This window comes from Astatotilapia calliptera, chromosome 14 (assembly GCF_964374335.1).
Source record: "Astatotilapia calliptera chromosome 14, fAstCal68.1, whole genome shotgun sequence".
Taxonomy (NCBI): domain Eukaryota; kingdom Metazoa; phylum Chordata; class Actinopteri; order Cichliformes; family Cichlidae; genus Astatotilapia; species Astatotilapia calliptera.
The window spans coordinates 34,121,530-34,148,521 of record NC_137435.1 but is presented as its reverse complement, the minus strand read 5'-3'; the positions used below and the strand labels follow the sequence as shown (position 1 = coordinate 34,148,521).

The window sequence follows — 26,992 nt, the reverse complement described above, 5'->3', positions numbered from 1 at the left end:
AATCAAAGCCGGGAGCGCTGACCAGGGGAGACAGAAGAGCTCCGCTACTTTTGACGGGCTGCTCTCACTTTGAACCGGTGTCAACAAACAACAACAACATATTTCTCCCGGGCTACACCGCCTTAGCACCCGCGTTTCTCAGAAAACCTCAATACCGGCGATTAAAACCAACAGAATGAGAAACATACTCTTTTAACGACCCCCAAATCACGCTCTGCCTTTTTTCCTCGTCAAATTTGCCTCATCAGAGGCTCGTGGTTGTCCCGGGACGGTGCTTGGCTTTAGCACGAGCACGGCTAACTTTTCTCCGAAGCTACACAGGATAAATTTCGGGGAAAATTCTCACAGTCGACGGGGAAACCTTTGTAACAACGTCCACCTGCCGCTCGGTCGGTGCTAGAGCAGCTGGAGGAGGTGGTTCCTGCAGTCGTTGGGGTGTCGGTGGTATGACTGCGTTGGCGGGGTCAATACCCAGGATGATGCGACCCTCGCTGACCCAGAACTATCCCCGCAGCGGCTTCCCTCTGGAAGGTAAAAGGACGCATTAGTGGCTGAAGATTTTCTGCGTTTGAGAGCTAGTTAGCAAAAAGGCACTATTGTTTTTATACAGTCATGTCCCAAAGCTCAGCTCCAAGACAGGAATTAGAGGTTATATACCTATAAAATAGCCCCACATCTCAATTGACAGATATTTAACATTTGTATTAGGTTTTATTAATTATTTTTAACAATGTTTTCACATTTTTGTACTTTTTTGTTCAAATTTATCCTTTAAAAAACTTTAGGCCATTTTAATTTTCATAAATATTTGCCCCACTCCGATAACATAATCAGCTCTATTCTTTGTCAAGTGGAGCATTTGTCGCCTCCCTTTTTTTTTTGCTGTTTATAGCCTATATAATTAATGCTATAATTATATATTATTTATATATTATTTTTGCGTCTTTGCTAAACTTGCCCTCTCTGTGGTGACCAGTTCTCGTAATATTTTGATTCAATCCAGTGTCTACACCGCTGGGTCAAGGCCGAGTCAACCAGCTCGGAGGAGTTTTCATAAATGGCAGACCTTTGCCCAACCACATCCGCCATAAGATCGTAGAGATGGCCCACCATGGAATCAGGCCGTGTGTCATCTCCCGACAGCTCCGTGTCTCCCACGGCTGCGTGTCCAAAATCCTCTGCCGGTACCAGGAGACCGGCTCCATCAGACCCGGGGCCATCGGAGGCAGCAAACCCAAGGTAGGGACCGGAGTCTCTTTGATCCAAATTCGTGTAAGGGTGTTTGACGTAGATTCATTTTAGTAACCTGTTGATTTTTAGTGATAATAGAGTCATGTGCCTTGTGCCCCAAGGGCCACAACAAGTGAATAAACACAGCGACTTTTCTGACCTTTGAAGCAGGGGACATCGCCGGACGTAGAGAGGAGAATAGAAGAATACAAGCGGGAAAACCCGGGTATGTTTAGCTGGGAGATTCGGGATAAATTACTGAAGGATGGGATTTGTGACCGCAACAACGTTCCGTCAGGTAAAAAATAAAAATAAAAAGTCAGAAAAGAACAGAGTGTGCCTACTAGCTACACTTTTTCAAAAATTTTACTTTATTATTATCAGTTGTTTTTATTTGTATTTTCCCCCAACATTTAATTACTAAATCTACATCCTGATAAAAATATTTTGAATTTGGAAAATAAAACAATAAATAAACGGCAACTTTTCAACTTTTTAAGATTTCTGACAAACCAATTTATTCCAGATTGTTGTTTTTGATACTTTAACTATTAGTTATTCATTTATTCCACTTCTTAAAACAATTCATATCATACATTAATTTTACTTCCAGACTTAAAAATATTTACTGTAATTATTTAATTATTTTTACTAACTGCTTTCCTTTATCTTAACGTACTTTCACAGTGAGCGCCATCAGTCGCATAATGCGGAGTAAGTTTGGGGGAAAAGGCGACGAAGAAGAGGATGAAGATGAAATTGAGAAGAAAGAGTTGGAGGACAACGAGCGGAGGGCCAAACACAGCATTGAAGGCATCTTAGGAGACAGATGTGAGTGAACTCTCCCAGCTGTTATTGTTTTTGTTCTTGCGAAAGAAAATAAGTGAAACGACTTATCTTTTTTCATATCAGTGAGCTTGATTAGAAACATTAGAGCTCAGCAGAATCCCGTTTGATCAGATACGGTCTCAGTTTGCTGCAGTCATTTCAAGATGGGAAGTTGCCTATCAGTGTAGTGAAAGTGGAAACACCCGCCTATATTCTGTGTTGTTGTAATTAAAGGGGGCATACGCTATCATGATCTCCACAACAGCCTCCACACCTCCAACCTGTTGAGCTGTGTGTAAAATAACATTGCTTCATTTGGTGGTGAACTGGCCTTGTCTGTGAAGCTGCTGCTTGCTGTAAAGTTGCTGTGTGTGGGTGGAGAAAGTGTGTGCGTGGAGCTTTGTTAGGAATTCTTTATCGACCATATCTCTTCGCTAATGCTTTTCCCATGAGGCCGTACCGTAAATCAAACAGCAGGTGATGGCTCTGTGCGGGAAAAAAGTAAGAATGTGTGTGTGTGTGTGTGTGTGTGTGTGTGTGTGTGTGTGTGTGTGTGTGTGTGTGTGTGGTTTAAAAGCAATGTGGGGCTCAATAGCCGCGTTACAGTAACTGCATATTATTATGCACATATTTCAAAAACTCCTGTGTACTTATGGAGCGTCATAAATCCACGCAGCACTTGTAAGAGCAGTGTCTTCATGCAATATAGAAACATAATTGGAGTTATGCAGTAATTTGATCTTTTTTTTAATAATGTAACCAATCGATCTTTATTGGTGCTGCAAAATGCTGTCGACTATAAACATTAAATAAATAAAGAAGAAAAGTAAGCACCTGTTGGAAAAGTCTCACAATCTGCGGAGAAATTCGAGTGTTATGAAAATAATTAATAAATAGATAGTTTTTTTTCTTTTTGAATTTTTTTTTTAAAATTGGAAGTTAATTACTTTTATTACTTTTTTTTAAGTAGTTGTTAAGTGAATGAAACATGGCATATTCCCCTGCCTGCAGTCGCACTCAGACAGAAGCCTAATTGGAGATTAGTGACGTTTGAGGTTTGGGGTATCATTACTTCATAGCTGCATAAGGTCCAGTTAACTACCTCATTTGCAATGTCATCACTTTACCTTTAAGCTGCGTCATTAGAGTGGAAATTCGTTTTATTTGGTACCTTCCCAACTATTACTGCGCATATGCAGCTTCACTCCTAAAAAGGCCTGTAATGTGGTAATGTGCGTGTCAGCCTTTACTCGGTGAAATCACTTTAAACATTTTCTTCCTGGAAAAATTCATTATAATTTTAACTATCACTCAGAGGGTCGGTTAAATTGAAACGAGGCATATAATTCAGGAGAGAAACACTACGAATGATGGATGTCCGCTCCATTTATCCCCATCTTTCTATGGAACTGGCGGCATTATAACGAAACCTTTATTTACCGGCTGCTTTCATAATCAAGCTATTACTATCTATCAGCCGTTTGGCACCAAATGCTAGAATGCGTTGCTTATTACAAAAGTACGACAGTTTCCATTGCCTTTCCTACCACTTATTAAATCAGTTTAAGCCGCCAAATGTCAACATTTAACCCACTGTTTCCCTCTAAGCACTCGCTCGCTGTCTGCGTCGGGGGAGGACAGATAAAGGTCTCTGGTTTGAGGAGACAAAATGTCCCCCAGATGAGTTGATCAAACATTTGTTCAACGGTTTCCATCTCCTCACAAAGGCACGCCTCGCGCGCACAACGGGACGCTCAGGGATGAACTTGGGAGACAAAGGCGTGAGAGTCTATTTGGGGCTCACGCTTGGGCTGCACGAGGACAAAAGGCCAGCTTGGAAACAGCTTTGGCCGGCGCAAAAGAAGTAGAAGGCAACCTGCTTATAATTCAGCCCGAGAAAGAAAAAAAATGTGGGGGGAGAGAGGAGAGCTTCTGCACAGAAAAGCCCAACGACGCACATTATGAGGCCGCAATGAAGGATGAATTATTCAGGGAGCGCTCCGGCGCGGTTTAGAGGGCCCGTTCACCGAGAGAAAATGGCCGTTTTCACCTACAAAATGTTTCCTTTTGGGGTCGGCTAAAAGGAGCCGGCTGCCATTCAGAATGACAATTAAGGCCTCTGAAATCCGCTCACGTATCGCCCGAAGTTGCGCGCTCGCTCCCAGAACCCGCGCGCGCACGCTGCCGCTCGCGTGTGCGCTGAAAGTGTACATTAAACATTTACAGTCGGTTAGCCACTTTGAAAGTAAGCTAACAAGTGGCACGCAGCAAGATGGAGCTAGTAAACCCGTAAACCAAAATAAAAGCGCATTAAAAATGAAGACGTAAAGATGCTTAGTTACAATTTTTGTGTTTAAATTATTTCTTTAAACTTTTGTTTCTTTTGGTCTGACTACAGTAAACTTTGAAGAAGTTTCTTGCTGTGTGCAACCCCACGCGCTTAAAGCAACATTGTCCCATTAAGCAGTATTTGATGAAGCGTAATCACCGCGTTTGTCATAATGTTCAGAATGTAATTGGTCAACAGTACAAAGTGGCCTTCTCCTCCTCGACGCATGAATTCCGTGTCCAGCCTGTAATACGCCATCCATTATCGATTCTTTGAGGAGTGCCGGCCTTGCCCCCTCGAACATCAATAATGTCTTCTAAATGATGTCGATATTGTGCTATGTCACATTTAATGATGGAGGGAGTGTATTAAAGAGTGTTTGCGGTGAATGGGGACCAATGTTCTCCCCGGAGAACCCCGATCTGGCCCGGAGCGCAGCTTCACAATGGTGCACCCCCCGGCCACCCGTCCTGCGCTGCGCACAGCTCCGAAAACCCTCCGCACCCCACTCCCCACCGCCCCCACCTCCTCTTCTACCCCCACTTGCTCCCCAAATCTCTTCAAGCAGATTAAATCGACCCTTTTATTTCATCTCACTTTCATCTGGAGAGCAACACCGCCCCTCTCCCTCTGTTTCCTACTCCTCTCTGTCTCTGTCCCTCAGCCCGCGGCGCTGAGCTCGTTTCATATCTGAGCCGCATCCTCCGGAGCGCACAAAGGAAAGTCAGTCCACTCTCTAAAGTTTTCTAATCAAGCTCTGTATTAACCGTTTGTGGGGTGATTGTGTATGGATTTATTGCAATTTCAAGCCTGATTTTAAAAGTTCCCATTTGTAAATGTCGCGGCTGCCCAGCTGTTTAAACTGGAGCAGCACATAGTGTCTTCGATCTCAGTGAACTGACATAAAGCGGTGGCAATAACACCATCACTGCCAACCGCGTTTTGTCCTTTAAAAAAAACCCCATGTTTCAACAAAAAGTCACATTTGTTGAAAAAGGTAGCTTTATTGCGTTAATCCCCTATTGGTAGTCATAGTCACAATGAAGGATTTAGACCTAATTTTAAAAGGTGAAATATATAAGCAGCCTGGTTCTAAACTAATTATATAAGGGCTTAAACACTAAGGTAAACATTTTCTTCCAAATTCCCATGCAACAAGGAAATTGAAACTAAAAGAAAGGTTCCCCGAAATCATAATGCCTCTTCTCTTTCAGAATAAATACATCCTTGATAGTAAAGTTGGCCATGCAGACCTGTCACTGGGCTGCACCAACCTCTCAGCCTCATAGTAATTAACCCTGGAGACAAAGTTAATGATTAAAACAGTCACAGTGCCCCCACCTCCTCCCTCCCCTGCTGCACATTTTCACAGTATATCTTTTGGAGTCCATACTTAGTTAGGTGAAATTAGCCAGATAATACAGTGGAGCCTTGTTGAGGGCCAATACATTTCCATTTAGGCTGGCCGTGTGTGCGCGTACACAACATGCATGCATACACACACACATTCCACTCTGCAATGCAAACAGTCAAAGGGATAACTTTATTTGGTGAAAGGGGATCCTGGAAAGGGCTAATTGAATAAGCCCGGGATCTTTGAAAAACCCCTACCATGGTGAGCGCAGTCATCATGTCATAATTAGGTTTATTGAGGCGCATTCCTTCAATCTGCCTCCATTCTGCCGGCCTCATTGTATCCGTGGCCTGGGCCAATGGCCGAGGGACAAAAGAGAACCGTGAGCAGACAATACATGAAAGAGCCATAAAGATTTAGCTGGCTTTGTCACAGAAACGGAGCAGGACTTTGTTTGTGTAAATAATGCGGGTGAAGGAGGGACTCGGGGTTTCTCTGCCACTTGGGGTGAAGATGGCGTGCTGCAAATGTGATACATGGGCAGACCCTGGACCAATGCCATGACTGGAGAAAACAACAGATCGAGGGGGAAGGAGTGAAGGAAAAAAGTGAAGGAGCTGAAGGGGAGGCAGAGGATGGGTCGAGAGGACATAAGCCTAAGGCTTTAGCTCAGGCAGACTTTTAACTTGAACTTTTGTATATAAACTATAGTTATTATCTAAAGATTATTTAAACTATCTATTTCAGTTCATGCCTATGCACGTCAGAACACTTAAGGCAGTGGGTGTGTGCTACCTTACGTAATAGACTAATTTCTTTCTTATTTCTGGCTGTTACAAAAAGGGTCAAATAAAATCTCAAAGTTGAAAACTTATTGTACTTTTCACTAAGCTGCTAAGCTGAAACAACAAGCCAGTCAGTCTGTAAACATACCTCAGATTCTCTCTTTTTAGCTTCACCGATGTGAGCGTCTGATGCTTTCCTCTATTTTGTTTAACTGTATATTAAACATATTTGTGTGTCTGGGTATAGATACAAATAAGACAGATGTGACCTTGGATTTTTCTAAAATTTGTAACGCACATGTTCTGATATTTCACAGACCAAAGTCATTAATCATAACTGCGAAATAATCAGTAAATGAAATTGTAGTTGTGAAATGTTAAAAACAAATAAAGACTTCAATTATAAAAAAAAAGTAAATGAAATTGTAATTAAAGTAACTGCCCTAATAACTTACCAGTTGCTGTTTTGTCATCAGATCTGACAAACACAGAACCAATAAGATCTCGATAGATCCTGTAGCTATTAGCTGTTAGTGGCCTGAGCCAAGTGTCTGGTGAAGAGGGCTCTGTCTGTCCACTGAAAGAATGAATGTGTCACTCAGTGAGTCCCTGGGCACGAGGGCAAAGGGGGGCACGAGGGCCAAGTGGTCGAGCACCAAATCACTCTCTTCTGCCCCGGGGCTCTCTCTGTCTCTCTTCTCCTCTCTTCTCCTTGCCCCGTACTCCTCCCTCTCTCGTGAGTTTTTTCTAATAAGCCCATGCATGATGACTATCCAAGCATGAAAACATAGTTATCTGCAAATGAATGGCCGCTCTATGCTTCATTAAAGCCTCTTTTTCCTTTCACACTCTTATTGTGACACTCTGATATCAATTCAAAGGGCAATTAATGAATGCACACCAACTTTGAAGTCAGGGTGATTTCTTAAAAGGGCGGGGCTTTTGAGTGTGTGCGCATGTATGTGTATAAGGGGGAAGGGGCAGTGGTGTGTGATGGGGTTTATTTGGGGTATTCCCCCTTCAAGACCCGCGGTAGCGCCCCAGCCTTCACCCGTGATGGACTAGCCACATTGAGCTGAGAGTGAGCAAGCCCCAAAGACGATTTGAAGGGAGTGAAAGAGTGAAAAGGCCCAGCAAAGGTCAAGTAGAATGGCTCGCCTTAGAATAAGGCCCCTCTTTATCTGCTGCAAGTATGCACTATAGGCACAACAGCTGGGGGGGTGAAAGGGGTAGAGAGGTTGTTTTTTAATGTGCATGAGTGTGTTAGTGTGCATCTCTGAGAAAATAAGGAGGAATGTGAGTGCATGTCTGTCCCTCTCATATATATATATCTGTCTGTTTGGGAGATTGGATGTTTTTTAATGTGTGTGAGTCTGTGCATGTGCGCGTTATGGGGTTAAGGGTTGAGTGTCAAAGATGGCAGAGGCCAGTATATGCTGCTGATGGAGGGACAGGCAGCTGTCAATCACCTGACTGATGAAGCTTGACTTCTTCTTCACAGCTTTGTTAACTAATTAGCCCATGAGCTTTTGTGTTTGTGTTGGAAAAGAGGCTTTAAAATTGTGTTAAGGCTGCGGTCGTGCCCTGTGGGAATATGTTTTAGGAAAACTCTTAAACTTGAACAACTCGACACAGAATCGTTGAACAGATTTATCAGTATTGTCCCGTATACGCCCTGTGGCCTGCTTCGGGCCTGTCAGGGATTTAGTTTCATCACTTTGTATCTTTGAATCTTTGCCTGTTCAAAGAGTATGAGGAAGGCTTTAAAAACTTCAGTTATTTATGTAGAATCAAGATTTTGTTATTTTCCTGATTCAAATGGGTTAAAAATTAACTGCGTTTTCATTTTAAACATTAATATCAGTGTAGAATTTCATAATCAGTATTTTCCTAAAAAGCTATTTTGACTATAGAATTCTGTGTTTATGATAACTTCTAAATTCTTGGGATATAGCCAAAGAAAAAGCACATTTTTGCTCTGCATCAAATGCCAATATTATTTCAGAAAATCAACTTAATTGAGAAAAAACTTTTTAACTCTTTTTTCTTTTTGTTTAGCTCTTCAGGGTTTCTGGAAGCAAAGTTGTTAGACTTGGCAGTGGTAACCAGCATGAGAGACATAATTTATTTAACACTCTATCTTATTCATCTTATTTACCCTCTATCACACACATTGCTAACTGTGTGGTGGCTCAGATAGGGCAGTGGGGCTGTGTCAGGCTTAGAGGGAGACAGAGAGATAAAAGAGGTTTTATTTGTCCTTTCCAGCACGAAGAGAAGATGTGTAAATACATTTACTTAACCCTTGTTCACGTACAGCCGTGAATGAATTAGCCTACCTTAATTAGTGGACAGTGATGTCAGCTAAACAGGTCAAACAGAAGTCATAACATTTACCTGGGTCTTTATTCCTGTTGTTGTTTATGTGAGAGACAATAGTTTAATAAGGTACACTAGCTAACTGAACGGCTGTAACTTTTTCTTAATTATAAAATTGTAAAACACTGGCAGACACTCTTTGAGCACAAATTCGACGGTAAGACATCATCTAAAAAGGCCGATACTGGCCAGTACTGGTTTTAAATATGCAAATATCAGTGCATTTCTACAGACCGTGGTAGAACGTGTTGATTTCCAGCACAAGTTGCATTTGAGCAACATTTATGATGAAAAGAAATTAACCATATATAAGCTGTCTGAGTGAATGTACCACTGTGTAGAACCTGATTACAGGTATGTCCTTGTTCATACAGGGATTCACTGCCAAACCCAGAGTTCCTCTGTAATATTTACTATCTGAGGTAAAAAGTTGGAAACTCATGTCCACGTTCTCCCATAAAAAATGAATCAGTGCACAATTATGCAGCCTGTTGCTTCTAATCCATAATCTCACTAGATTTTATTATTCATGTTTTTTATACTTGAATTAAAATACAAAAACAACAGTAACACATGTCCATGGATTGTTTCTTTGCCTAATTTCTGTAGAAGAAAAATAGTTCTTGTGGTCTGCTTGTGCAGCGATGAAGATACTTCCTTGTCAGCAAAACAAAATTAATAAAAAAAAATTGCATATGGCTGTGAGGCCAGCTTACGTCCCCATTGACTGGAGCTGAGAGACATTTTCAAAAGTTAAAAGACAGAGAAGGAACTGCAGGGTCAGCGGGCTGTGGAGGGTCGCTCCCCCCTAACGTTACACAGGAAACGGGGTTAGAAACACATTTAGCCATAAATGACAGGTAGCCACTTCCTGATCCCCCCCTTGACATCCACAACAGCTCCCGTAAGTGTTGACTGACAGCATCTCCCTTTATTCCATTTTTCTGCACATAACAAGGCAGTGATTGATGACTGTTTGTCCTCGTGTGCCATTTATCTGTATATTCACATTTTAGCCAACACACACACACACACACACACACACACACACACACACACACACACACACACACACACACACACACACACACACACACACACACACACACACACACACAGCTCTGGCTCATTTACAGGGCATCTGTGAAGGTTGAAACCTCCTCTTAGCAAGTCAAGTGAGATCATTCTCCTGCCACCCCTCCCTCTTGACTACCCGCATACAAAAAATACACACATGCACACATGCACAGTTTTTCTCAACCCATCAGAAAGAGTCGCAGATGGGTCCATAAGCTGTCAGTAAAGCCATTATCCATCCCAGCATCTGCCTGCCTTGACTTCTATATACTGTTTAATGCAGTCGGCCAGTCACTTAGTCCCCCTGCCGCTGAATAGGAGCAGCATGGTCGGCCCGCCCAAATAAATGCTGCGTTTGTCTCCTCTGCCTTTTGTTTTGTGGGTTTTTTTTTTTTTTGGTGAGGGTGATGGGTGGGGGGTGCAATGTGTCAGAAGCTCAATTTACCCTCACTGTTAACCAAAGCCCCAGAAGAGCTATTGGGATGTCCAAAGAGGGGTGTAAATAGCCCACATATGGTCAGTCAATTCCCCCAAGTCCCAAAATCCACATTGGACACATCCCCATCAGCTCCTTCTCTCTCCGTCTCTCACGCACACAGGCGTGTATGCTCAGTGTGTACTGTGTGATGTCTCTGTGGACATATTTAAGCCTTTGTGTCCCCATCTGACTATCCCCCCTCCCTCCTAGAAATCCAGCAATGCTGAAGTCTTTCCAGTAGTGTGTTTCAGCTAAATCCCTCTCTTCTCCTCCTTTTTCTCCTCTTCTCTGGGATGGCGTTGCACGATGGGAGCCATTTTGGGGGGTTTTTTCCTTCTTTTTTTGGCTCTGAAAAAGTTGTTTTGGCCCGGAGTGCTGTGCCCTGTGTGCCTCTCAGGGCTTCAGTTTGGTTAAATTAAACAGTTTTCTTTTCTCCTCTAACCCCTTCCCACCCACACTCCCTCCCACTCCAACTGCTCCTCTCTTATTTTGCGGCTTAATGCTCCCCAGCTCCCAGACAAGCTCGCAGAGGCTACTTTTCCAGGCCTTCTACTGCTCAGATAATTTTACCCTTTTAAGGCTCGTATTTTCTCAGATTTTGATGAACTGACAAGAGCTGGGACCGCATGCCTGTAGCCTTTAAGCCGAGGTGGAGCAAAAGTATACAGAGAGAAGTCAAGTGTTTACAGGGGCTATAAATACTGCATTTCAAGATATAGCATATGCATATGTACAGGGAGTGATATGAGAGTTAGAGTGGATAATTTGATTGGCTAAGGCTATTTGACGGTGCCAAAGCGATATGATCAGATCTTAGGGATAGCGAGGCGATGACGGCAAATGGGGCACTCCAAAACCACAGGTTTACAAGGTTGGAAAAGATCCGGGAAGCAGGGGAAAGGTTTCTCACCATCTAACCTTTCCTTGCTTCCTCCGTGAGTAGGAAAGGTAGGGTACACTATGTACTGATGTTGCTCCGGTATTTTATTTTGTAATTACAAAGATCATGGTGGACTTGATCGGCTCTTTTAAGCCATGTGAGAAGGGCGAGTAATACTGGACACTGAATTAGGGACGCCTCAGGGCTGACAAGCTTGATTAACGTAGCTTTAAAAGCTTAGAATGAGGAGCGTACATGTGTGTGTGTGTGTGTATGTGTGTGTTTAAGAGCTCTTTAACCGAGCTGCAGGGTGTAGAGAGCTTTAGTGGTGGTTGGGTGACTGGCATCGTTCTTGGCACAGCTCTGCCTACAACAACACATGAACTGCCATCACCTGCCACTTTAATTTGCATGACATTACATTTTTAGCATTTAAGGGATGTGTTTGATTTCAGATCGTAAAAAGTGCCAAGAAATACATTTTAAATTTGAGATTTTTTCTTTCTTTTATGACGAACACGTCTCTCACAGTCAGCCTTTATCACCTAGGTGTTGTGGGTTTTATGACAATTATAGAATTGGTATATTTAACATGAAGTATACCTTAAGTAAAAAACAAAAAATGCAGGAATTCAAATCTGCTTTTGGAAACCGTTTTAATTATTTGAAAGGCAAACTAAAAGATAATGTAATACTGACTTCTGATTCTTTAAATTATTGTTGTAAATATATATTTACATGCAAAACATTTGTAATAATTGATTGCCACAAAGACTTTATTTCTAGACACAAAAGTCGATTTGCACTAACCATCCCAAATAACAGTATAAAAGGCACTGACTGTCGTTCATTAAATTTATAACGTTAATGCAAATTTTATTGCTAACAAAACGTAGCAAAGTTTACAAACTGTAGTAATTATGTCATTGTCAGATGTCATTAGTGTGTGAAAAAAATTTGCTTTATGAATTTTATCACAGATGATACGCATCAAGAACAATTACATTCTGATGACATCGGCAAACATAACATTTTAGATACACTATGCCTATAACCAAATGTTGTAGTTTTGTTATAAAGGATTTATTACTGGTCAGTGAGCCCGTCCTCTTTCCCTGTGCATCTAATACTACCTGATGGTGTTTTAATGGGACCAGTCTTAGGCTTAAATCCTCATATGTAAGTGCAGCAGGAAACCTTGGTGTCATATTTTAATATGATGAGTGTCCTGGTAATTTTTTAGCCTGCAGAGTTAATGTTTGGAATGGGCTTTTTAACACCCCAACCTGACCGAAATGATTAAATACATAAATAAATAACAGTTACAATGACAGCAGAGCGGCCATAACTGACATTTTACTGTAAATAGATATCTAATGTTTAATGTTTGTTTACAAAAAAAATCTGTTTTAACTTGACAATAACCATCCAGACAATGCAAACCATTTATTTACCAGTCAGAAAACATTTATACATATAATGTTATTGTGAAAGAAACAGCAATCAAGTAAAGTTTAAGTTCACAATGACAATATGCCACGAGTGTCTTCTCCCAAATGTGTTCACATTGTTGTTTTTCACCACTAACATTCACAGTAAACTCAGTTTAAAGTCTTTTCCAAAGACATGTCATAAACAAACCTCACACAGTTGATTTCCATCTTAAGAGAGAGGCTCCATTTTGATTTCAAATGACATCTGACAACCAGCTGCACTGTTGCTTAAAACAAAGGAGACCTGTGGGAAGAGACAGAAGAGGTTTGGATCTTTTAGAACACATAAAAATAAAATCTGGGGAAATTGTTCGAAAGGGCACACCGTATTAAAAGACAAAACTGTGGATGTACTTTGCGTCTACCAACAACAACCAAGCAAACACAGATGCCCAGACAGACTATCCCCATGGGTACATTTACAAGCACAGCAACAGCCCCTGTTGCCTCCACTTCCCTTCTCACCCCCTCAGGTGCTCTTACAGTTCCCTCTGGAAGAAGGGGTGTTCTTTGGGGGGTGGGGGGGTTAGAATGCCCCCGGCTATACCCCCATCTATCCCACCCCAACCCCTCCAGCCCTCTGAGAAGCCTTTTCATGCCCCTCCCCAGCCCTTTCCAAGCTCCCCCGTGGGGCAGGTGACAGCCCTCCACTGTGAAGGGCTGAGGGAGCCATGACGGATTCCACAGATGGAGCGTGGAAATTGCCGGCAAAGACCTCAACTCTGTGGAGCAACAAAGAGCCCGAGAGTCAGAGGGAGAAATATGGGTGGAAAAGACAGAGAGAGAGAGAGAGATGGGAGACAAAGAGAGGGTGCGAGAGAGGGTGAGAAGGAGGGAGAGCGACTGAGAGAGAAGAGGGAGGAGAAGGTGGTGCTTGTTTAAGGAGGTCCGAAAAAGTGTGTGTTACGCTGCTGTGAAAAATGCTCAAGTCTGATGTTTTCTCAGCACTTTTTTTCACCTGTCACTACATGGTGCTGCTATTGTTTTGTTGCACTGACCAACACAGTTATCTCGTTGGATCTTAAGATCAACTGATACTACAATCCAACGAATCGAAATGAAACGAGCCAGCTTTGGTCCTCTCTGCAGGATTGTATCTCGACTAGATTCCCGAGACTTAAGAGGTGCCACACTGTCGCTTCTTTTGAAAAGTTCTTGAAACCCCGGTAGCGCTCATAACCGATAGGTAATTCCAAAGTGATTAAGGATTTTCCCGGGCTGCCTCAGCTTTCCCAAAACCCAAATCCCTGTGAAATGCCGAGGAACGTGCATGCTGGGGTGGAGTGGGGGAGGTGGTGGTGTTGGGGGCATTCCTTGTGGCCCTCCTCCACGCAAGAACTGGAGGGGGGAGGCTAAAAGAAGGCCTCGTCTCTTGTTTTTCAGCCGTCCTGTCCAAAAAAACTCCAAAGTGCCACATACCCCACACCCCGAATTCCTTCCTCGCCATCTGAAGCACAAAGTCCTCTAGTCATATAAAAAAGTTGGCCCTCAAATCCAGAGAGGTTTCGCCTCCAAAACTGTGACGAGCAAATGTAAGAAGTTCCAAAAACGGCTGTTATCTGAAACCACAGTTGCCGCAGTTTCGAACGATCGTGTCTTTGAGAAGTGCTGCAGTCTTTTTACGATGGCGAATTTCTAAACTCACAGGCAGACTGAAGAAGAGCTGGAAATCATAGAGAACAAAATTGCAGAAATATTCAGCAGCAGCTTAAGGCAATGTCTCCATTTCTCTTGCTGCCTCTTTGAAAATATTTTACTTATTGCCTCCCTCATGCTTGAATGTTTCTTTACCAATTTGCTCCTAATGCATGTTAAGTTGACTCCCACTGCTATTGGTGTTGTGAAGAGAAAATCGCCAAAGGGGGGCAGAGAGGATCAGTTTCACATGAGGGGCCCTGAGCTATTTGGATTCTCTTGTATTTTATTGTTGCTTCTGAGGGGGGAACTAATACAGTGTTGCACACAAAACTTCCCCTGTGCTGAGGGGGAATTAATTAAGTGTAACACAAAAAGTGGGCGCTTTGGCCTTGGTGAACTTAGAAGGGAGCCAATGAAGTGTTTGAAGTAAGTGTGTTAAAAAAAACCCAAACTGCTGGCTTATAGAGCGCAGCTCACAATGGAATTAATACTAATCTGAGACAGTGAGGAAAAGTAAAAACACACAAAAGCTGTCAAGACACATGATATCACCAGGCTCAGTCAGCCTGAAGATCACAGTGGGTGAAAAAGCAAAAATTTGCGTACATTTTTAGAAATAAAATTGTGTAACATATTAAGCAGGAATGGCAAACAGTTCAGTGATAAGAGCTTCTCTAATGGGAGGATTTGCAGTTCATAAGGTTTAATGTTTGTTTTCGATCAACAGTGCTGGGCAGGATTACTTAAAAAAAACCAAACAACTAAAAACACCTGTTGAATTCAATGATTTTGTTAAAAAGTATTGAGGAAAGTAACCCTTTGCATTCAGTTTTGTCCAAAGAATGTGTACCCTGTAGTCGATTTACCTCTGAGTTTATTGATTTGATCTAATTCCATAGTGAGTTAATTTTGGTAGCGTCTCCTCGATCCCAGAATGAGAGCTTTAGCTAAAAGCTACCTGTTGTATTTCCAGGACTCTGCTTCTCTGCTAAAGAATATGAAGTAGAGCTAATTAGCAACTAACAATATTATTATCACAAAGTAATCTGAATACTTTGACAGTGTGACGCCCATCTTCTCTGCTCTCTTACTGGCTGACCTGACTGACACAACTGTATGATTGGATACATTTAACTAGTTTCCAGCTGCGGACCAAGCAGTCAGATGAAGACAGAAATACTTCCACACAGTCTATAGTCTTTTTGCCACAACAAAAATAACAAGGAAACGTGATAGTATATTTAAAGTAAATGATTAATTTTGAAAAAGTTCTCCAACATGTTTAGTCAAGGAGTAACTTTATTTATAAAAGAATTATCTGGTCCCATTTTTCACAGGTTGGCATGTTGACTTAATAAGACACCTGCTACTACAGTGAGTAAAACTGATGTTAGATTTATCGTGCTTCATTTCCAACTGCATTAACTTCGATAGATTGTGACTCACACGGTCATTGTTATATATGCTCACTCTTCTCTTTTCATTCATAAAATTGTTACTTTTGACCGATGAAAACTGGATTCTCTAAATGTTTCTCATCCATTTTGACTTTGTAGTCATGAAGCTTTTACTGAAAAAAATCTGGGGATGCTTTTGCAATAATACATTTCAAACAGGCAGATTATTCATTGAATGAGTCAGTGAGTAATCTATCTGTTGTTCAGTGAATTACGTCACACAACCAGGCATGATACACATTCACATTTTCCTCCCAATATCAGTGTTATAAGTGCTATATCCAGCCCTGTTCTAATTATAAGTCTTTTTATGGGTTAGTTTTAATCAAATCAACACATGTCATCCAATGTTTTGTCACCATTATAAAATCACACAGCCTAGTTTACAGCAGGCACTTCACTGACTTGTATCTGAGGGACTTGTGGAATCGTAGTTTTGTGCATGTCGACTGACAGGAAAAAGGAGACATTGTTAACAGCAGTTGCTGCATAGCGTCCCTTTGGATCATAAAGCGGCAATCACCTGACTGAAAAGACAGTTTGCCTTTCATCGAGTCAGCTTGCTTCTGGCCATTCAGGCTACTGTCCATACACTCACACCCTCACACACTTGAAGAATGGCCCCTGGATCCAAATTAGCCTTTTGTGTGGCTTTTAGTACACCGGTCCCCCTGTGGTGCTCTGGGAATCATGTCCGATGGGATTATTCCTTAGGCTTGGAATATTCCTTCTGAATGGAGGTCTGTTTGGCTGTTTGTGTGTGTGATTGTGTGGGTGTGTAAAGAAGTTGAACCCCCCCAACACACACACACACACATTTTCTATAAGCAACATAAACAAAGGACAACAGATGGCAAATAAGTGAGCATTTCCCAATCCTGCTGAAGGTGATATCTCTTCCTTATCATAAATAAAGGTTTTTAGACTTTAATCTCAGTTGGTTTGTGCAGCAACAGGAATTCAGGTGTTCACTTTATGTTTTCTAGAGAGACCATAATTCGGCTTTCAATGTGTCATAAGGTAAGACTAATGGACCTGTTCTTAAGGCTGTCTTCTTTTATTTTCTCCTATGTCTGAGCAGCCAGTCACTCAGATGAGGGTTCAGATGTAGAGTCAGAGCCTGATCTGCCGCTGAAAAGGAAGCAGCGGCGCAGTCGGACCACCTTCACTGCAGAGCAACTGGAAGAACTGGAGCGGGCCTTTGAAAGAACACACTACCCTGACATCTACACCAGAGAGGAGCTCGCTCAGAGGGCCAAGCTCACGGAGGCCAGGGTGCAGGTATGAGCAGGCACATGCGTGCACGGTCAGGATCTACAAAAAAAAAATTCTCTCTCTTTTTCAGCTTTTCAACCCTACAGAACCATGAAAGCCACGACCTAACATTGCCATACATTAAACATCCCTCTGAAACAGACGTAAACTTTGTGGCTTTATACACACTCTAACCATTTAAAGGCAACCTGCTGATCTCTCTTTGCTCCATACAATAGCACAAACTTACCCTTTGCTCCCAGGGGCCCAATCTGTACTTTCCTATTTCTAATGTGAAGTCCAGTAAATTCTCCTCCATGGGCTCCATATGTGAAGTGTAAACACTCCCAGCATGAGCTCCGTCCATATGGGCACAGTATGTCAGCTCAACCAGCCGTGTTATACACGCACACACAGACTTTTTCTCTCACATTGCTTCCCACCTTCGTTTTCAACTTCACACCCTGAAAATGTTTCTCCGTGTATTTGTGAATATGTTTGTGTTTGTACCATTCAAAATATTTGTAATCATCACAACAGCTCGTAAAGGTGTTACATTATTACCTTTATATGGTAGATTCTACTGTAGTAGATGGGTTGCACACACACACACACACACACACACACACACACACACACACACACACACACACACACACACACACACACACACACACTGACTGAACATCATCATTGTGATGTCTTCTAGGTGTGGTTCAGCAACAGGCGAGCAAGATGGAGGAAGCAAGCTGGAGCCAATCAACTGATGGCATTTAATCACCTCATTCCAGGGGGTTTCCCACCATCAGCCATGTCCAGCATCCAGCCCTACCAGCTCTCTGACAGCAGCTACCCCCCCTCATCCATAGCCCAAGGTATTGTTAAATTTTGAATGCAGTGCTCTTGGTGTTGGGTTGTTCTTTTTCAAATTAATATATAAAAAATGTTGTTTTCCAAAATTCCTATATATTATGTTGGTATTAAAAACATACTTTACATATCTTTTATTCTGGCATTTTTCACGTGGAAGGTTATATTGACAGCATCAGTTTTGCTTTTACTTAAGTGAAAATTCAGTATAGATCTCTGAAGTCTGCCTGGAGGATATGTTATAGTTTTAATTTCACTTTCAGGCATCCAAATCACTTCTCCCAAACAATGTTTACTCTAACTCCATCTTTCCTGCTTCCAGTAGTGTCAGAGCCACCCAGCACAGTGCACCGCCCCCAGCCTCTGCCTCCCTCCTCGGGCCACCAGGCCTCCGGCGGACAAGGAGAAGGAGGCTCTGCTTACTGCCTCGCCTCCGGACGCCACTCCTTCTCAGGCTACTCAGACAGCTTTGTGAGCCCTGGAGCACCAACCAATCCCATGAATGCTTCCATAGGGAATGGGCTCTCTCCACAGGTGAGACACAAGGTAGAAATATTTGGAGGTATGTGTGGTGATTAATTACTGACATTAAACAAGAACTTATATCAAGCAGTGTAAAAAGCACCGATGTTCTTGGATTCCTGATTTTGTTCATCATATTTAGGGAAAATAAAAACCTTGACTCTTATATTAAATTACACATAGTGACATTTAGTTTGGGATTAAATTAACCCATAAGAACCCACGGTGTCACCGCCCCTTTACACATTGAAAAAAGTTCCTGTTAAAGTTTGAACTTTGACCCTCCATAGTTTTCCTGACAGTAAAAATGGGTCTGCGCTGTCATGGGTTAGTTCAAGGGAAACAGCATAATTAAGAAGGTGCTTCTTCTGACTTGATGTTTTTAGGTTGGGAGATGGAGATCGTGTTACATACTGTATCTGGGGAGAATTAAATCTGAACATGACTTCAAAGAGTTGAACTCAAGTTGAGAAGCATGTGACGTGAGCTTTAAAAGTCTCAACCAAGTTGCAAAAACATAAAAAAGCAGCGTTACTTCTTTCTGATTCCAGTTTGCACCATAGCTTCAAGGCTCTCCGCTCAGTGGCTGATGGGTCACTTGCTGCTGAGGGAGATAAGTGCGAAGACTCAAGAAGCACAGAGGACAAGTGAACGTGTGACAAATGAGAAGTGAAAAGACAATTACAGTCAATTATCGGGCATGAAGTCCCAAGGTCTCTGCATCTAGACAGAGGGCGCAGCAGAGGAGACAGAGGAGTCAGAGAGCCTAACAGGCATAAAATGAGATTTTAGCCTGGTGGAGGCTCAGAGAACAGGCCACAGCAGTGTGAAGATGGAGACACTCGCAAAGATATACACGCAGATTCACATAATTACACACACACACACACACACACACACACACACACACACACACACACACACACACACACACACACACACGGTGTAGATAATTGATCAACTCCATAACATTCAGAGGATCACTTAAGGATTTTGCAACATCTTTTACACAAATATTACATGTCATGGTCAAGTGGCATGTCTAAGTTAACTCTTCAATCTTGTGTTTAGATTGGAGGATTTATTACTGCATTTTTTAGGATTTTCAAATACATCATGCAAGGAACTAAAGCCAATTTATTCGCAAATGACTCACAGTAATTTTGCTAGGAATGCACAAATTATGTAATTCTGGGCTGACACGGACACCAATGTTCAAAATAATCATTTGGCCGTTATTTTATCTTTTAGTTTAGATTATATTTATTATTATTATAATTTCCAGCTCCGTGCCAAGGAAACAAAGACACGTCAACCGTTAAAGAATACTGAACTTTTTAAAACTTTTTAGCTCTTGATTCTAATATATTTTAACATTTAGCCAGAACAAGAAGGATGCGATACAGCAAAGAAATATCAGCCACTGACATCAGTAAATAGATCAGTGCTAATATTTGGCTGATCTCAGCATTGATAGTAAAATGATCTGAATATACGCAGGTAAACTGAGGGAGCATGTGGAAGAGCTTTTAGTTTTGCATACATCACACATACTTTTAGATGTTTAGCCGTTCTCCTGCGCAGATAAGACGTGCACAAAATAAAATACTGTGCACACGTAGACAGCGTGGTCATGTGTGCATGTGCATGCACCGAACCTTAAACTACAGCTGCAAGGAAGCCTTCTCATGATTGCATTCTTAAAATGTTTGCTTCAACATTCTTCCGCGCGAAAGCAAAGGTTCTAATTTTATTTGTATATATTTCGTACGGACGGGAAGGAATGCCCCATCTTAGACATTTCCCCCATCCTGACATTCTTCCCTACTAAACCCTGATTTAGGCCGCTGGCAACGGCAGCGCTCCAAAATAAAACACCCTGGATGGGGCAGCCCCCTAGTGAGGTAGGGAGAAAGGGGAAGGATGGTAGCTAGAAGTTTGGTTAAAACAGCAAAAGCATGAAAGTCATCAGAGTAGAATTCATTCACTCACGGGGCAGGTATTCCTGCTCGTTGTGGTTTGATTTGGCCGTGTTGTCTCCCCGATCTCTGTGTGCTTAAATCGAACTTTTCAAATGCAGGTTAATTCTTTAGGAAAATGTTACCAGGCACAGGAGGAAACACAACTCCCCTCTCAAAATCAACTTGGACTCCTCCACTCACCTCCCCTACTTGGGAAATGATTTAAGCAGGACCATGTGTGTATGTGAATGTAGAATAATATGTCACTTAGAGGACCAGGAGGACGCAGAGTGGTGTACCTGCTTCTGATTAGGACAACTGAAAGAGCCTTGAGGCCTTTGCGTGGTTGAGAAGGAGGTGGGATATGATACATTTAGAGGTAGCAGGTTCAGTTAGAGTTAATTTCATAAGTGATAAGGTCAGTCTATTCCTTATTTATGGTTTACCATGGATTTTGTTAACAAACAGGTAAATTCAAAGAGTGAGCGAAGAGAGTCGTGATATCAGGTCTGTTTTGAAGCCAGTTGAAACACTTCACCCCGCAGCTCTTTTCCATTCTTTGCTGGCCAAGGACTATTCCCCCCAAATTTGATTATCTGGTCGCTAATAAAGACCAGGTCAAGAGCTAACGGAGATCTGAACCTGGAAATCTATTCGGAGGGTTTGAACGGAGCTGAGCTCACACAGACCTTTCTTTTGTGTTGTCTTTGTCAGCATATCTCTCTTGGAGATAAGTTGTTATCTTATGCCATGGGTTTTGGAGCAGTGTCAAAAGGGAATTTTAGAATAAGTAGAGCCAAAGATCAGAAACAAATTGCTTAATTCTTCCTTTCTGGTGCTATCTCAGTATGAGACAGGCTCGCTGGCAGCCTTTTGATGTATGCGACAGGGGGATTTCCTTACTTTGGGTTGGTGTTGGTCTTAGTGTCTGTGGTGTTTTGTACTCGAGAAACTACAGATATTTAAGCTGTTATAGTGGTTTATCAGAAACAATAAAAGAAAAAGAAAACATGTCTTCCACCCCTTTGGTATTAGAAAATAGGGGTTAAGGTGCTAATCACTGAAAGTTTGAAAATCACTTTGACATTTTAAAGTTTGCCATGCTGATAACGCATTATGTTCCAATGATTACACCTATCTGAGCAAACCACTGGGAGGTGACACATATATGGTCTTCCGCTTATTACCAAGATGAATAATCTGCCACACTAACATTTCATTATGGCCGCCCCTCCCTGAGCCTGGTTCTGCTGGCGGTTTCTTCCTGTTAAAAGGGAGTTTTTTTCCCCCACTGTCGCCTAAGTGCTTCCTCGTAGGGGGTGATATGATTGTTGGGTTTTTCTCTGTATGTATTATTGTAGGGTCTACCTTCCAATATAAAGTGCCTTGAGATGACTGTTGTTGTGATTTGGCGCTATATAAATAAAATTGAATTGAATTGAATTCAGATCCTACCAACGTTAGAGGCGGTCTCAGTACTCGTATTTAAAAATGAACACATAACTAATCTGATTTTCATTCCTCTCCTCTTCTTTGCATTTTTCTAATCAGGTGATGGGTCTTCTGAACCCAGGCGGTGTGCCGCATCAGCCCCAAAGTGACTACGCCATCTCTCCACTGACAGGCGGCCTCGAGCCGCCGGCCGGCATGGCTGCCAGCTGCAGCCAGCGGATGGATCACATCAAGGGCTTGGAGGGTCTCACCAGCGTTCCCTCCATGTCAGCTCTGCCCTCACTGCCAAGCTCCCAGTCCTACTGCCCCCCATCCTACAGCTCACCGGGCTACACCGTCGACCATGTGACATCCTACCAGTACAGCCAGTACGGACAAAGTAAGGTCAATAAACTTCACCTTTTTTATTCCTACCTTTTAGTTAATAATGCATTAAAATGCCATTATTTAGACATGGTTCCTGTTTTTGCAGTTTTTTTAATGCAATTGCGTAAAAAAAAAAGATAACAATAACACAAAGACAGACACACTTATGTGTTATGGAAAAAGTATTCAGTCTTGACTCTATTACAAGTAAAAAGCCTGTATTTCCAAAACCCTGATTGTGAGCACCGGTGCAGCAGTCTTTTCTTCCCTGCTTAATTGTCTAATAAAGACGTAAAAGTAAGCAGTATTTTAAGATTATAGATGCATACATTGACAGATCAGACTTTAAATACTTTGTAAAATCTTAGAAATTAGTTGTATTTTATAAAGTGATTTTGTGTTTCGTGTGTACAGCATTAAAACATGCAGAGTCAGAAAAGTATGAATAAATAAATACAGAGGAATGAAAAATACAGTATCCTGCAGTAAAATATGGTGTATTTTCATGTCTATGCTTTTCTTAGGACTTTGAGATCATGTAACTAAAGAACAACAAAAACCACAGAGTTGTGTTTATTTTGAATCTAGCGTATGGCTTTCAGTAACTCTCCAGTTTTCTTGTCCAAACTGCTGACTGGTTTTATTGTGGCCTTTTACTTACATATGAAAACATTTGAGCCAAATCAGGCGTTACAGTGTATGATTATGGAGCACGCTGGTAGTTCAGTGGTCTCAGGTCTACCCTGTAACCACAGATTGGTTCCTTTCCTTCCACAAATGGAAAAAAAAACGCTCTTGTACATACAGGACGCAGGTAGCTGTAGCACTGCTTGTTAACATTTTGCGGGTCCAGTTATGCAGTTTCAAGTGTTGGGGTTAATTGTGCAGATCTGATTCCATCTAAGAGGAGATTGGGCCGGTGCTGAGACTGAACTCTGCGGTGAAGTACACTGCAGAGTCAGCTTGCATCAGGGTAAAGGACAGCAGCAGCGGAGCCCTCCTCAGACTGTTAGTCCTCAGAGAATACCTGGAGTGAGGGTCTTTTCACTTCGCATTACTGTTACCTGAAGGGTTAAAATCAACTTCAAACACATCTCCCTCTAACTTTGGAAGGCAACATCGTTTTCCGTCACAGCGTGATTACAGCGGCCGCCGTTTCCAATTTTGCTCCACAGGGGGTTGACCAATCAGATTCATCCATTGACCTTGTGGCAACCTCAATACAACTGGGTCCTTCAAAGAGCATGGCAACGGTCCAACAAGTCTGACTCTGTGTAGCTCTGTGGGGCGGCGGGTATCAAATGAATATCTAACTTAATATCCGATAGCAGCAAATGTCTAATGAAATATCTCGGTCTGATATCTTAAAGCGGACAGAATAAAGAATTAGTGCGACACACATGATGAACCGCTAACATGTAGCTCTGTGCGCTTACATACACACAGACCTCCAAATGCAACCCCCCCCCCACACACACACACACACGCACCTCGGCAGCGATACAAGGCTGAGCAGTCCATCTTGATGTGATTAATCAGTGTGACTGGATAGCCGGTGTGTGGTTGGGTTTGGATCTGCAGAGGAAAGGTCCTTTCTGGGGGTGGACGGATCCTAATAGCCTCTGGCAGGGCGGCGATTAGAAACAGGTGCTAGGACTGAGGTCAGCTGGGGAAGCAGTGTTGAACAGTGCTGCTCCAAGTTCCAGAGCAGTATGAAAAAACTGGTCCACACACTGTTGCACATTTTGACAACACGTTAGCTCTCACTGGACCGCCTCACGGAAATTACAGCGGTAATCCATGAAGCACTTGTTTGGTTTTATTTATGTAATGTCTCTGTTGCTAAGCAGACATTTCTGTGGTGCTTTTTGCAAAGGTCACCTGTCATTTTCTTTACCTGTTAGGCTGTGGTGCCAGTTACAGCTCACTTTGGGAAAAAATGGACACATCTCACATAAAACATCTCTTCCTGTGTATTAGGAAAGGCCTCCAATCAGAATTAGTCTGAAAACTGTTCCATAACAAACAAGTCACGGAGACCCAGGGCGCTCATCGACCCATAAAAACGTCTTTGTTTGTTGAACCGATGACATTTCTCAAAAATCTTCAGAGCTACTGTTTTCTGTGCTCTGTTCATTAAGTCTTATTTCCATTATATCTTTCATATGTAATCGGCCCTCAAAAACAAAGCCAGTTTGTTCCTTAGCGTTTGGTTTTTAACATACATACTCGGTTATAGAGGAGCCTATACACACAGGTGCTAATCAATGACAAAAATTAATGATAAAATTCTATTATAACAAAAAGCTGCGGCCAATTAGACATTTTTGATTTTCATATAGATACATATAATGCTGAAATACTGGTATTGCAACATAGCTACCTGATTCCGCTGGCGGCACATATCAGTGTTTTCAATGAAACTTGCAGCGGCTCTAAATAGCCTCTCCAAACAATTCGACTTATCAGAATCACTACTTTATAATTCTCTGTGGGCACGCTCGTCCGATGAGTGAGTGTGAGTGAATGGCAAGGACAGTTGACAGGCTTACAGAAGAAAAGAAAAAACTACTAAAAAGATCAGAACACTGGAAAAATAATCTGAGAGCTAATAAATGGACCATTTGGTTTATGTATGTATACAAAATTAAAGACATTAAAGTGACAATTCTAAGGCCTTTTTTATAGTTTCTAAGATATTGGGATATATATTTAATAAGTCTTGTAGTGTATTGAGTATTACAACGTCTCTGTGTCACATTGATAACCACATATTGTAACATTATTGCGAGGTGCTCTGGGATTCTCTGCCCTGTTTGTACATCACACTCAATAAATAAGTGCAACACAAATAAAAAAAAATTCTACTAATTACAAAATGTCGTTTCTGGGAGTCGGAAGAAGAATTTAAACCAGCATGCTATTATTATTATTATTATTATTATTATTATTATTATTATTATTATTATTATTATTATAATTATATTATTATTCGCCTCTGTCAGTGTGCCCCAGGGCGGCTGTGGCTACAATGTAGCTTGCCATCACCAGTGTGTGAATGGGTGCGTGAATGGGTGGATGACTGAATGTGTAAAGTGCTTTGGGGTCCTTAGGGATTAGAAAAGCGCTATACAAATACAGGCCATTTATTATTATTATTATTATTATTATTATTAATAATAATGATAATAATAATAATAATAATAATATTGGTGCTTAAATACATGATCTACATGTAAATTCTTCCATTAAATTTCACTTTAATAATTAGTTTATAGTTTAGTTTCCCTCTGCACATACCTACACTTCTCACATCTCTCTGCGCTGACCCAACACCACAAACCACTGTTGTCACATGCGATGCTAACAACAGCCATATGTTGGCAGAACTGGACGTAAAAACACATGCCCAAAATTTATTGCAGCCATATATCTCTTTTATTGTATTTCCACTTCATTTGTTTTTTTAAATTCACTTTTTCCAGGTAATAATTCAACAACTGTTTCATCCTTTGTTTCTTTTCTTTTCTTTTACAGGTACCCTTCCTTATCTGAGGCCTGAAATCACCTGATGAGCAGCTTCAAGATTCACTGAAGGCCCCACAAGAGTGTGCGTGTGTGTGTGTGTGTGTGTGTGTGTGTGTGTGTGTGTGTGTGTGTGTGCGTGTGTGTGTGTGTGTGTGAGGGAGAGAGAGAGAGTGTACGTAGTGACAGAAATATTTGAATATCTGGACCAAATTTGTTTTACCATTTACTGTCTACTACAGGATGTTACTTAATTCTCTTTGGAGGATGAATGGACAAAAAAACAAAAAGAAGGGACCACAAGAAAGAATACGGGAGCAAAAACTCTTTATGAACCACAAACATTGCTATTTTAGATGAACGGCGGAGCCTCCAGTGCTCGCTGAGTTCGGACCATTTGCTGTGTTACGAGGATGAAGTTGTACGGCCAGCTCTGCCTGTAAAGACAGAGAACCCCGACCTATCATCACAGACTACCATGTTTACGTATCTGCACCACATGAGCGCCTAGAAGATTCCCAAATTAATCCTTAAATTGTATGGGGGAAGAAAATGGCTTTGTTGATTTTGTTGCATTTATTTGACATCTCAGCATCCCACACATGGAAAGAAATTCCAGAGAGAAGGAAAACAAACTCGAACTAACGAATCCGTGGGTTTTTATTGTGTCAGAAAGTCTAATGTACACCACAGCTGTACGGCAGAGAAAGTTAATTCAAACATTCCTCCCGCCTCCCTCCCCCTCTGCCTTCTCTCCCTCCTTTCTGTCTCATTGATGTCTCAGACGGTGAGGCCTTTTGTCGTTTTAAAGAGAAACTTTAAAGAGGTCAAAGGGTGACTTTAAGGAAAGTGACAGATGAGAGCGCAGTAGAAGAGGGTGGCAGAGAAGTGGCTTTAAAAAAAGGCGTGCGGAACGGGAGGGGGGACGACAAGCTAGATCGATCACAGTGTTAAAAAAAAAACCTCTAAAGATCTTCTCCTGGCAAGAAAAATCCAGCGGGTCACAAGTCACGACCAGGAGACACTTGAGAAAGCAAGAAAGCAAAAGAGTTTAGACTAAAGACAGCCACTCTCCCAGCTGACCAGAAGTGCAATATCACATAACTTAGAGTCA

At 41.8% G+C, this 26,992-nt stretch overlaps 1 protein-coding gene across 15 annotated transcripts; it reads left to right on the top strand.

Moving 5' to 3' along the window:
• The first annotated feature begins 60 nt into the window (after positions 1-60).
• Positions 61-26,358, top strand: pax3b (paired box 3b). Of its 15 annotated transcripts, none has more exons than XM_026192135.2 (9): positions 61-531; positions 1,004-1,239; positions 1,399-1,528; positions 1,918-2,061; positions 17,010-17,209; positions 17,892-18,057; positions 18,375-18,586; positions 22,087-22,371; positions 25,891-26,358. In XM_026192135.2, exons 1-9 carry the CDS (start codon positions 447-449, stop codon positions 25,906-25,908), a joined length of 1,476 nt encoding a protein of 491 aa, XP_026047920.2. In that variant the 5' UTR covers positions 61-446; the 3' UTR covers positions 25,909-26,358. The 15 variants fall into 15 exon arrangements, with proteins under 15 accessions (XP_026047920.2, XP_026047923.2, XP_080144564.1 ...); XM_026192138.2 differs by having other exon boundaries at positions 1,402-1,456; positions 22,087-22,366; positions 25,891-26,080; XM_080288438.1 differs by having other exon boundaries at positions 1,402-1,456; positions 18,375-18,598; positions 22,087-22,366; positions 25,891-26,080.
• Positions 26,359-26,992: the final 634 nt, after the last annotated feature.

Coding starts and splice junctions, on each gene's coding strand:
- pax3b (XM_080288431.1), top strand. CDS start 447: ATGACTGCGTTGGCGGGGTCAATACCCAGGATGATGCGACCCTCGCTG. Junction 18,058..18,374: donor CCCCTCATCCATAGCCCAAG/GTATTGTTAAAT, acceptor TCCTGCTTCCAG/TAGTGTCAGAGCCACCCAGC. Junction 18,599..22,086: donor CTCCACAGGTGAGACACAAG/GTAGAAATATTT, acceptor TTTTCTAATCAG/GTGATGGGTCTTCTGAACCC.